The 12,792-nt window shown below is 43.6% G+C and overlaps 1 protein-coding gene across 1 annotated transcript in view; it reads right to left on the reverse strand.

Moving 5' to 3' along the window:
* Window positions 1–6,991: 6,991 nt before the first annotated feature.
* The window catches only part of LOC112224755 (SRC kinase signaling inhibitor 1-like), a 43,162-nt gene continuing 37,361 nt past the window's right edge, over window positions 6,992–12,792 (reverse strand). The window contains exons 13-18 of the mRNA XM_042306287.1: window positions 10,648–10,795; window positions 10,040–10,337; window positions 9,479–9,806; window positions 9,252–9,385; window positions 8,933–9,085; window positions 6,992–7,758 (exon numbers count right to left, since the gene is read on the reverse strand). Of these exons, the coding sequence (XP_042162221.1) occupies window positions 7,600–7,758; window positions 8,933–9,085; window positions 9,252–9,385; window positions 9,479–9,806; window positions 10,040–10,337; window positions 10,648–10,795 (1,220 nt within the window). The 3' untranslated portion in view covers window positions 6,992–7,599. The remainder of the gene's footprint in view (window positions 7,759–8,932; window positions 9,086–9,251; window positions 9,386–9,478; window positions 9,807–10,039; window positions 10,338–10,647; window positions 10,796–12,792) is intronic.

The following is a 12,792-nucleotide window of genomic DNA, read 5'->3' on the forward strand; positions in this document are numbered from 1 at the left end:
AAATGTGCTCTGGGTCTCTCTATTTCTTCCGTTCCCTCTATCCGTGCAAGCTGATTGTAGTGCTACTTTAAGTAGTTCACAACCCTTCGTCATTGATTTCTATTGTTTCCCAAACAAGCCTCCCAAAGGTTTCAGATTTTTCACAAATGTCACTGCATGTTTTCTTTGTATCCTGCCATGAACCATATTAGTCTATGACAAGAAATGATAGAAACAATTTGCTCAATGGCCTAAGTAAGTACTAAGGAACCAAAATGATGGCAATAGAAAACAAAACACACACAAATTAATTTACAGAATACATTTCTAAAATGTGGTTATGAATCCTCTTTTCAAGTATAAAAATACAGTCTTGATAATATAAAACATAGATGAAGATTGAATTATGTACATGATATAATCACTGCAAACAATAACTATCGGGTAGTATACTATTTTCTCACAATACAGTATATCTCTGATATGATTTAGGTATGATTTAGGTTAATTGCGTGGTCTTTATTTTCACATTAGCTCTTATTTCTATATTTAAAATGAATAATACATTATATTAATGTCTAGGATATACCAAGGGTGATGTTTTATCTCCAGTTATGTATGTTTTTTTGTGCCAGTGGTATATATTTGTGCACAGAGAGCTTCCATGGCAATATTTTTACACTTTCCCCAGCAGTTTCAGACAGCACATAACTCTTCTGTGGGATTATCTGACTTGCATTTAGTGGCATGGTAAAATAAAAAAATAAAACAATTGTAACGCATAAAACCTTGGGATGGAAATCTTCATATTGCTGTGGCAATGATGACAATGGTGGCTAATGTACAAAACGGTGCTAATGAGTCCAGAACCTTTCACATTATGGATAGAGTACCCGTGTTTACTGTGGGATTTTAGGATCGTTATGTGTTCAATTTGCAACATTTGGTGTCAGAAGTGGGATCTTGTGCTTGAATCTTGTCCACCATTTTACCTTCAGTGTTTATCCCAGTACTCATACTGACCATGATAGCAGAGGACCTGGAAGAAGAGAGAACATTGCTCACATGATCTCTATCTAACTCCTAACCTAACCTACTGCAATAGGGTGTCTGGGAAAAGTCTGCAGTCTGCAGCTTTTTCTGTTTGCATTCTCATTTTTTTAAAGGGTTTTAATAGTGTTTTAAGATCACATTTGTTTTCTCTGTTCTTTGGTGATGCCTTCCAGATAGAGACAGACCAGGGTCAAGCTACGGCCTTGGTCATTGGCTATCTTACATCTATGTGGTCACATGGGGTGCTACTGTACGCTTCAGCCAGTGCAACGCATTTCCCCTGACTGGCCACAGGGGTATGCTGTGTTTGGTGTATCAGCCCAACAGTCGTCCTGCTCCTGTCAAGATCTGAGCCATGTGGCTGTCGCTAAGCAAAACTGAGGAAGTGATGCTGTGATCAGTACTGCACTGCTGTCAGGACTTGAGGACGGGCTACCTGTCCCGATGCAGCTTCTCCACAGTGGATAGGAGAGGAAGGGGAGTTGGGAGAGGAGAGGAAAGGGAGGGGTGAAGCAATACAGATTGAGATTTCAGAAGGAGAGAGGAAGAGAAGGATAGGAAAAGGAGTAGGTAATGGAGGAGCTATACTCTACAGTACAGGATAATAGGTGTCCTCAAGTTATATGATCTTTATAAGTGAAGGCTGAACTCTGCTTTTACCCTGGTTAACCCTAGGCATACTTTCTTGCTCTGTGATTGCTCAATTATGTTTTTTGTTTGTACTTTTGCCGTCGGCTGCTGGCTCGTTTGGACACATTCAGGGCTAAAAACCCAAAGCTACTATTGGCTGTTAGGATCAACCCAAACAATCCTCACCCCTGAAACAACACACATTTTCAATGAATTGGTCATGTCTGAAACAGTTAAGATGCTTTCTTTGTCCAGACAGTGGGCTGCCTCCCAGACTAAATGAATGGAAATGAATTATCCTCCCATCACTTTGCACCTACAGGGGCTTCTCCATAAGAGCCTTGGAGACCCAAACAAACAAACTCAAGGAGGGAAAAGCCAGCACTGAGCCTCTCTCGCTGACACATTTGGACACAACATCAAGCTCAATTTGATGCCACTGCTAATGAATTGCCTTGGCCTTTAGCGAACAAGAGATTTCCTCCTCCGATTAGATGTCTGAGGGCCCCCACACCGCTGCCACATTGGTTTACACATCCAACCGTTCAACGGGGCAAAAGGGTTAAGGGGAGAAACAAGACAAAAGCCTAAGATTAACGACGCAGACTTCCTATTAAGCCAAGAGCATAGACAAAGGGAGGTAGGAGAGGAGAAGAGAGGAGAGGCGTGCCTTTAAGGATGCCAAGAGAGCTGGTTGCACTGATGTAGATTTAGATCAATGTCATCTATATTCTGGCTCTATTCTCCTCATGATAGATGGGGCTGGGATGTGTCCTTGGGAGGCCCACTGCTCAAAGTGAGATAGACTGGGTGGGATGAAGAGCAGTAGAAGTCTACACTAGCTTTGGTCTACATGGGGCATGGAGGTTATAGATATGTACATTCAGTTCATTCAATGTGGGGAGAGGAAGGAGCCATTTGTAATTATGGAAGGAGCACTAGGGGCAAGCAGTGCAGCCTGGCCTCAGAGCCGCAGAGCCACCCACAATAACATCTGCTAAATATGTGTATGCGACCAATAACATTTGATTTGATCTGAATATGCTATACACATTTCCGAGCCCCTCTCAAGACATACGATCTGTACTAATGGTCTAGTTACGTTAGACAGAAACGGAAGTAGGGAGGTTGGTCGGGTAGGATGGGTGGGCGTATTCCGTGGCAGACTAGCAATCCAAAGGCTACATGTTCGAGTTGCCCCGGGGACAACTGCAGCATTTGCGCTAACCCTTCCTCAAACCCTAATTAGAACCTTAACCCTTTTCACCTAACCCGGTCGTACAATTTGTATGGTACTACACGTCCTCTAATTTTGACTTGAGGGACACCGGTATATCTGTATCTCTTGGAGCCTGTATCACAACATATCCTTTACACGGACATGAACAGACAGGTGCACCCCCCCCCCCCCCCCGCAGAAGATTGAGGGATCCTCCCACTTTCTGCCATCCACGAGATCCTCCATTCCCCAGATAAATCACATTCATATTGGATCATTAAAAAAGGATTCATGCCAAAATCATCCATTCAGGGGCCAAACAAAAAGTCCACCTATTCAGGAGAGATATAAAGGACAGCACCTGGCCTTCGCCTGTTGTCATTCCTTCTGGACAGGTATTGGAACAGTGAATGTAGCTATAGCACCGTGTTGAGACAATGTCCAACACAATGTCCTCAGGCACTGGGCTAAGATATCAAATAGCAGAATACCAACTAAGCCTTTTTAAAATCAGATAACCCCAAGGCATGCACATGTTGTGCACACACAAACTTCACTTTTGTTGACGTTAACAATTTTTCAGCTCGTGCACATTTTCCCCTCAGTATAAAATGGTACGGTCTTGGTTAAATCCTATTGGTTCAAAAATGACCTCATTGGTTCATGTCTGAAGCAGTCCTGTATTGTTGAAAGAGTTAACCTAACATGATGCATCACAGTACACAAAATAGCCTACCCATGGGGTTTTATTTTACCCACACTGTACATACAGGTCACACAGATGCATGTATGTCCAATATATTCAACTGACTCCAACATACAGTATATTAATTCATATTATTTGCATATGTTAAACATATAGTTTAAATTGAACAAGGTCCTTTGTTTGGTTGATCACAGACAGTTTACCACATTTTACTGACCCAATTGCCTAGATATATATTACTGTATTTACTGTATGCTACAAACATCAGGTCAGACATTTAATAAAATACATCATCTGCATCATAAGAGGACTCACTCTTGCCATGAGCGTAATCTGCACACACAAAAAAATCTGCACAGTGTAATGACCCTAATAAACAGCATCCGCAGACTCCGAGGGCATATTTGACATCATGACAAAAAGGAGATAGGGAAGGAAGGTACACTTGGAGGCATACGCAATCTCACACAATTGAGTGGTTTCCAGCAAACAGCATAAATAGCAGCCTGGTCTCATAGGCTAGATTTAACATAGTAAATATAAATGCGGGACCATTAAATTAGTATGATATGTTACATTTAGGATGGTTACATAAGACAGAAGGTGACATTTAAGGCAAAAACGAAAGGAGGGTGGTTGGTTGGGGTGGAAGGGTGAGCGTTTAACGCAAATGTCTAGCAACCCAAAGGCTGTGTGTTTGAATCTCATCATGGACAACTTTAGCATTTGAACTAATTAGCAGCTTTGCAACAACTTACCATGTTAGCTAACCCTAACCCTAACCCTTTAACCTAACCTTAACCCCAACTTTAACTCTTAACCCTAGCTAACGTTAGCCAGCTAACTAACGTTAATGTTAGCCACCTAGCTAACATTAGCAGCAACAAATTGGAATTCGTAACATAACCTACATTTTGCAAATTTGTAACATATTGTACATTTAGCAATTTGGTTAAATATCATACGAAATGGTTGAAGGACATCCACAAATAAATACATACCAACTTTTTACTCTTTAGATTTACATGTATTGTTAGATATTACTGCACTGTTGGAGCTAGGAAAATAAGCATTTCGCTACACCCACAATAACATCTGCTAAAAATGTGTAGCCAACCAATTTGATTTGATTTGATTTCCCGTACGAAATCGCAACATATCATAATAAATGGAGTTCTCGATTTATGTACAGAGTAATACGAAATGCTCTGAGACCAGGTTGGAAATAGACATGAATACTAATGCTTGGTGTGTATTCCTCCACTGTCAAATAAAGGTTAACATGTTAGCCATGTGCTAACTACTGTATTCACTAATGGGCATTGTTGGGAAGCGCACTGACCTCTCTGGGAGGTCATCTTCTGCACTTTTATGATACTTTTATGTTTTTTTTTACACAGATTCCAAGTGGTTTCTGACTCCTTTCACTTTCACCCCAAAGAGTGAAGTATGGTTTTTGTTCTGGTGCAAACCTTGTGCTTCACCAAAATAGATGTGGTTACAGCTTTGGTGGTGGATGAGATTAATTTGCCTCACACAAGGTAAAAACCTTTCAGATCTGATCAAGATGAATGTAGAAGTGCATCAATCCAGCCATCCGAAGCGAGTTGAACCATGGCAACATTTTGGGGCTCTTTTTCAGTCCAACGGATAGTCTTTTCAACTCGAATAGCCTGTGAATAGACCCCCTAAGCCTAAAGAGCACCACATGGGGGCTGTTTCTTAGAGTTCAAATGAGGTGGCCTCTATCTTAGTTAGCTAATGGAGTGTGGATTATCCCCGTTAGGGTAATGAGAGGATTGGGTTGACTGGCTCAGGACAGGTGCTAGCTGGAACGGAGTGGCTTTCTGTGTTATCTCTACCTGACTTTGAGAGCTGCCAGAAGGTCCTTTGAGAGGGACAGTTTGGGCTGAGGTGGGATAGGGCCATTCAGATCAGCCTACTGGGTTGGAGTGCCTGCTGAACCACGTAAGACTGCTGCTTCAGAGAGGAGGGAGGAGGGCTTCAGTCAGAGTCAAACGTTTGGACACACCTACTCATTCAAGGGGTTTTCTTTATTTTTTACTATTTTCTACACTGTAGAATAAAAGTGAAGACATCAAAACTATGAAATAACACATATGTAATCATGTAGTAACCAAAAAGTGGTCAACAAATTCTTCAAAGTAGCCACCCTTTGCCTTGGTGACTGCTTTGCACACTCTTGGCATTCTCTCAACCAGCTTCACCTGGTGGAATGCTTTTCCAACAGTCTTGAAGGAGTTCCCACATATGCTGAGCACTTGTTGGCTGCTTTACCTTCACTCTGCAGTCCAACTCATCCCAAACCATCTCAACTGGGTTGAGGTTGGGTGATTGTGGAGGCCAGGTCATCTGATGCAACACTCCATCACTCTCCTTCTTGGTCAAATAGCTCTTACAAAGCCTGGAGGTGTGTTGGGTCATTGTCCTGTTGAAAAACCAATGATAGTCCCGCTAAGTGCAAACCAGATGGGATGGCGTATCGCTGCAGAATGCTGTGGTAGCATGCTGGTTAAGTGTGCCTTGAATCCTAAATAAATCACAGATAGTGTCACCATCACACCTCCTCCTTCATGCTTCACAGTGGGAACCACACATGTGGAGATCATCCGTTCACCTACTCTGTGTCTCACAAAGACAGTTGGAACCAAAAATCTCAAATTTGGACATATTTCCACCGATCAAATGTCCATTGCTCGTGTTTCTTGGCACAAGCAAGTCTCTTCTTATTATTGGTGTCCTTTAGTAGTGGTTTCTTTGCAGCAATTCAACCATGAAGACCTGATTCACGCCGTCTCCTCTGCACAATTGATGTTGAGATGTGTCTGTTACTTGAACTCTGTGAAGCATTTATTTGGGCTGCAATTTCTGAGGCTGTTAACTCTAATGAACTGTATCCTCTGCAGCAGAGGTAACTCTGGGTCTTCCTTTCCTGTGGCGGTCCGCGTGAGAGCTAGCCTCATCATAGCTCTTGATGGTTTTTGCGACTGCACTTGAAGAAACTTTCAAAGTTCTTCAGATGTTCCGCATTGACTGACCTTCATGTCTTAAAGTAATGATGGACTGTCGTTTCTCTTTGCTTATTTGAGCTGTTCTTGCCATAATATGGACTTGGTCTTTAACCAAATAGGGCTATCTTCTGTATAGCACCCCTACCTTGTCACAACATAACTGACTGGCTCAAACACATTAAGAAGGAAAGAAATTCCACAAGTGAACTTTTAACAAGGCACACCTGTTAATTGAAATGCATTCCAGGTGACTACCTCATGAAGCTGGTTGGAGGAATGCCAAGAGTGTGCAAAGCTGTCATCAATGCAAAGGGTGGCCACTTAGAAGAATCTCAAATATAAAATATTTATTTGTTTTAATACTTTTTCGGTTACCACATGATTCCATGTGTTATGTCATGTAGAAAATAGTACAAATAAAGAAAATCCCTGGAATGAGTATGACTTTTCCATCGCCTGACCCTCTCACTTTTGGACTGTGGTTTCAATGACTCAGCTGGAGACAGAATGATTCAGCGGTTCAAATAAAGGAAGCCGAGTCAGACAGCCGTGGTACTGTAGGATCATCATCTGCTCGGTGAAAAGTCAGGGGTTCGGCATTAAAATGTTCAACTATTCCATGGCATAATCGAGAAGTGCAGTTTAGGTGCCACTTAGCTTGTTAAGTGCACAATACCTCCATGATCTTACCCTCCTCAGAAACATCAATGCCAGCCAATGGGATAATAGAGCCCGCTCAGTACACAATCCATTTTGGATCCAACCACAGCTCAAAGTCAAATAATATAACAACCAACATTGGTGATTTCCGATGAGCCCAATCCTTTTCGCGTCACTACATTCCCACTGATAACATATTGTATCCCAGTATAGTCCCGAAAGAACCCACTAGTTGCCCAGACAGCTGTGAGACGGGGATGTTGTCAAAGTCAAAGGCCACCAGAGCTGTTCTGAAGACGGCTACTCCCCTGAGGGGCATTCTAGAAGTGGAATACCTGCTGCTGGCCCTGGATCTTGGGGAAGTCCTCTCTCTGCTTCCTGGTCTTGGGCCTCTCCAGGCTGCCTTGCTGGAGGTTCTTCAGTCTAGCCGCTACAGTTGACTGGGGTCCCTTGGATCCCCCTGGTGAGTTGCTTGCATTCTACGGAAGGACAATGAGCATGAGGAAGGTTATGGTCATATCTGAGATGACATTTTGGCTAGAGCCCTGAGCAGTGCACAATATAGGAAATAGGATTCCATTTTGGGTGCAGACAGTCTCACTGGTGCTGATCCGTTTTGGCCAGTTTTTGTGTTTTGAAAGCTGGTCCAAATCCAGCAGACCAATTCTGTTAACCTGAAAGCGGCTGTACCACCTCTGTTTTTGACAGCTTCCCTCCTAGTGCGATGTGTCTTGTTTTGATCTGGGAGCGATAAAACGAGACCCTTTACAGAGATAAATGTGTTATTTGAGCAGTAAGAGAGTTCTGACATTTGCCTTAGTCTGTCAGCAAACCTTGAATTGAAATATGTTATTCCACCTTAACACACTCCATGCAGTCTACATGTAATTCCAATATGCACGCCAGAAGTGTAGGACTGTCAGTCCTCGTAACAGTTCGTTTTTAGAGAATTAGAGCCCAGCTTAGTTAGAATACTGAATGCAGATCAGAATGTAGAATGCAGTCAGTGGAACTAGCAGGGGAGGGGGGAGGGTAGTCGTTAGCGAAGTGAGACAGGGGAGTTAGATTGAATGGAATTAGACAGTATATGTTTGGTAGTCGAATCCGACAAAGATAAGCACTATGTCGTGTTTTCAGCCCAGAGAACTTCTGCATGAGGCAGAATTAGAGGAGACGGAAGGATCAACAGGCAGGTTAGTGGCCCTCTAAGAAACAAGTGCAGTGGAACAGCAGTGACTGAAGCAAGGGGAAGAGGACAGGAGACAGGCACTGCAAAAAAAGTGGGCATTTTGAGGGGGGGCTTAAGGTTTACCTTTCTTCCCAGGAAGCCTGAGGCGCAAGGAAGGGTACGGGCTGCAGGGGTAGGCCTCGGTATCGTGCTGGGCAGTGAGTGGGGAGGGGACACTTTGACAGTGGTTCGCTGAAATATCTGTCAAGTGGTGTTTGGCGGATGGTGAGTGGTGTCGTGTGGGGAAAGGGTCGTAGAGACAACGTTATCACATTGCTAAGGCACACCGAACATCGACTGCAACGGACAAAATACACACCGCATGTAACATTCTTATACATTTTGTATGCAGCTACTCGAGGTATACAATTTAGCACCAGTGTAACACGCTGTAAATTACATCAGGGAACAAAAAGGACGCCTACCTCTAGTTCAGCAATGATCCTCTCTTCGTCGTCCTCATCTTTAATCGCTGAGGCGGCGATGACGGGCGGAGTGGAGGTGGGGCGGGGGGTGTCAGACGGTGTCCTTCTCAGCTTGACCAGAGTCTTCGGAGCCTCTCCGTCTTCTGGCTCCAGCTTCTTACAAAAACAAACAGGGTTGGCAACATGTCTACAGTATGTGACAGATCTTTAGAACATCCATGCATCCAAATAGCCTATCTCAAAGTATCTTCAAAAACATTCATGTATACTTTTGTGCTTTGCAGTTATTTCTTGCTCAGCCATCTCTCTCTTACTGTACCTTCTTGGTGGTGACGATCACTTCTCCAGTGCTGTTGGTGGTGAGGCCATGGGCTGATGGGAAGCTGCGGCGAGGAGGGGGTGGAGGCGGAGACTTAGAGGGTTTCTCAGTGCGATACCTGGTAACAGTCAGCTCTGCAAAAACACGAAATATTTATATCTTTATAGGGCAGCTCAGTCATAACTAAATCACAAATAATATAATGTGCATGTCGTATTCAGTCTCACCAGATCCGCAACGTGAGCCCCCCTCCAGCTTCTGGGCAGTGACCTGCACCATGTTGGGCTGGTGCTCAGTGCTGGTAGTGGTGTTTGTGCTAGTGGTGGTGGAGGTGGTGGTGGAGGTGGTGGTGGAGGTAGTGATGGGGGTGGTGAACTGAGGTTTGGGGTGGGGTTTGGGGGGCACAGCAGGCTTGTTGATCTGCCTGGCAGCAAAGTCTAGGTCTGGGATGGCCTTCATCAGCTCAGCCTGGGTCTCCTCCAGCAGACGGTTGATGTCCTGGGCACTAAACTGGGTCAGACTAGCTCGCTTCTCCTCCCAGTCCCGCTCCGCAGCCTATACAAACACATATATTTGTCGATCCAAATACTGTATATTGGAAATATATTGCAGAAATGTACACGGATATACTGTACATGATAGGGAAAATTTGTCAGATCAGAACATCTATACATTTCCAGGGAAATTGTCACACTGGTAAATGTACCGATTCCCCAGTAAAAATGTACATTTAGCATTGTGAAGGGGGATTGTATAGAATGTAAAAATACAGGAGCGGTGTTCCGTACCAGTCTGACCTCCGCAGACACTGATTTGCCAGCACCGCGGCGGCTCGGCAGCTCGTCCAGGACCCGGCTTCTGTAGCTGGCCGTAGGGTGGGGGTCCTGCTCAGTTCCCGAAGCATCTGGGTCACTGCCTGATACGGGCATCCAGTTGGCAAGGCTGGCACTGCCACCCAGGTCATTGAGGCTGAGCGGTGGACTGGTCAGTATGTCGAGGTCCAAACTCTTTCCTGTGTGCTCCGTTCGCTTGGCTGGCTGGCTGGAGATGTCATTCTGGCCTTTCCACAGGCCCTCGGTCACTTTTCTGTACATACAGGTGGCATACAATACACTAACAACACACAGCAGTATCAGGGCCCTAATTGCATCTAATTCTGGTGACCAGATTTCCGGGATCAGTCAAAAAAATAATAATAATAATTTAATCTGCTCCAAAACGATTTTTATATGAACATGCTTTCTCGTTGTATTGAAAGAGTATCATTTTTACTTATCTTGAAAAACAAGTCACCAGTTGAATGGGTCCCTCGTAACAACCGGTTATAACAATTGAACAACAGCGTAACAACAAGGTGTATATGGCGTATATTGGGTTGTGTTGTGTTAAACCATACCTGCGTAGGGTGGTCAGTGTGTCGGTCATGGTGTTACAGCGTTTCAGCAGTGCGTCCAGTCTGTGTGGCTCCTCCTTCAGGAACTTCACAGCCTCCACTTCCACCCTCAACACCACGCGCATCTTACTCTGCAGACTGGGGAACTGGTCTGGAGGGAGGGAGGGAGAAATAAGTGTAATTAAATCAACGAGAGAGGGAAGGAGAGAGGGAAGGAGGATATATCCAAGCTTGTTTGTAAAACAGTCATGCAGCGTCTTTGTGTCTCCTGTCATGCTCTCTGCCGGGGCTCGCTGTACTCTCTGCCCCCTGTGGGGTCATTTAGGGTGCACAACAAAAATCAGTTGTTAAACAAGCATCTCGTTCTAACTGTTTGGTTTTTAGCCATGATGCTACACGTGAACATCTGCATGTGCGAGCACATCTTTCTTAATCAGACACTCCTATTATGGATGTTCACCTGCCTAATCCCTGACACCATTGACACGATGTGACAGATTGCAATTATCTAGAAAGGTAATTACACGAGGGGTCAATTTTATTCCATCCAAACGTAGCAGGCTTTCACACAGCTAATTGCCTCAATGTTGCATCTTCCTGTATCGTTATCCCACATATACTACAGTACATATACTACAGTACATATACTACAGTACATATACTACAGTACCCATATACTACAGTACATATACTACAGTACCAGACAAAGGTTTTGACACACCTACTCATTCAAGGGTTTTTCTTTATTTTCACTATTTTCTACATTGTAGAATAATAGTGAAGACATCAAACCTATGAAATAACACATATGGGAATCATGTAGTAACCGAAAAAGTGCTAAACAAATAAAAACATAATTTATATTTGAGGTTATTCAAAGTAGCCACCCTTTGCCTTGATGACAGCTTTGCACAATCTTGGCATTCTATCAACCAGCTTCGTGAGGAATGCTTTTCCAACAGTCTTGAAGGAGTTCCCACATATGCTGAGCACTTGTTGTCTGCTTTTCCTTCACTCTGCATTCCAACTCATCCTAAACCATCTCAATTGGATTGAGGTCGGGTGATTGTGGAGGCCAGGTCATCTGATGCATCACTCCATCACTATCCTTTTTGGTCAAATAGCCCTTACACAGCCTGGACGTGTGTTGGGTCATTGTCCTGTTGAAAAAGCAATGATAGTCCCGCTAAGTGCAAACCAGATGGGATGGCGTATCGCTGCAGAATGCTGTAGTAGCCATGCTGGCTAAGTGTGCCTTGAATTCTAAATAAATCACAGATAGTGTCACCATCACACCTCCTCCTTCATGCTTCACAGTGGGAACCACACGTGGCGATCATCCGTTCACCTACTCTGCGTCTCACAAAGACACAGCGGTTGGAACCAAAAATCTCAAATTTGGACTCAGACCAAAGGACATATTTCCACCGATCAAATGTCCATTGCTCGTGTTTCTTGGCCCAAGCAAGTCTCTTCTTATTGGTGTCCTTTTGTAGTGGTTTCTTTGCAGCAATTTAACCATGAAGGCCTGATTCAAGCAGTCTCCTCTGAACAGTTGATGTTGAGATGTGTCTGTTACTTGAACTCTGCGAAGCATTTATTTGGGCTGCAATTTCTGAGGCGTGTAACTCTAATTAACTCTGGGTCTACCTTTTTTGTGGCGGTCCTCGTGAGAGCTAGTCTCATCATAGCTCTTGATGGTTTTTGCGACTGCACTTGAAGAAACGTTCAAAGTTCTTGACATGTTCCAGATTGACTGACCGTCATGTGTTAAAGTAATGATGGACTGTCGTTTCTCTTTGCTTATTTGAGCTGTCCTTGCCATAATATGGACTTGGTCTTTAACCAAATAGTGCTATTTTCTGTATACCCCCCTACCTTGTCACAACACAACTGATTGCTTTAAATGCATCAAGAAAGACATTTCACAAATTAACTTTTAAGAAGGCAGTCCTTTTAATTGAAATGCATTCCAGGTGACTACCTCATGAACCTGGTTGAGAGAATGCCAAGAGTGTGCAAAGCTATCATCAATGCAAAGGGTGGCTACTTTGAAGAATCTCAAATACAAAATATGTTTTTATTTGTTTAACACTTTTGTGGTTACTACATGTGTGCTATTTCAAAGTTTTGATATATTCACTTTTA

Source organism: Oncorhynchus tshawytscha, linkage group LG25, assembly GCF_018296145.1.
Source record: "Oncorhynchus tshawytscha isolate Ot180627B linkage group LG25, Otsh_v2.0, whole genome shotgun sequence".
NCBI lineage: Eukaryota > Metazoa > Chordata > Actinopteri > Salmoniformes > Salmonidae > Oncorhynchus > Oncorhynchus tshawytscha.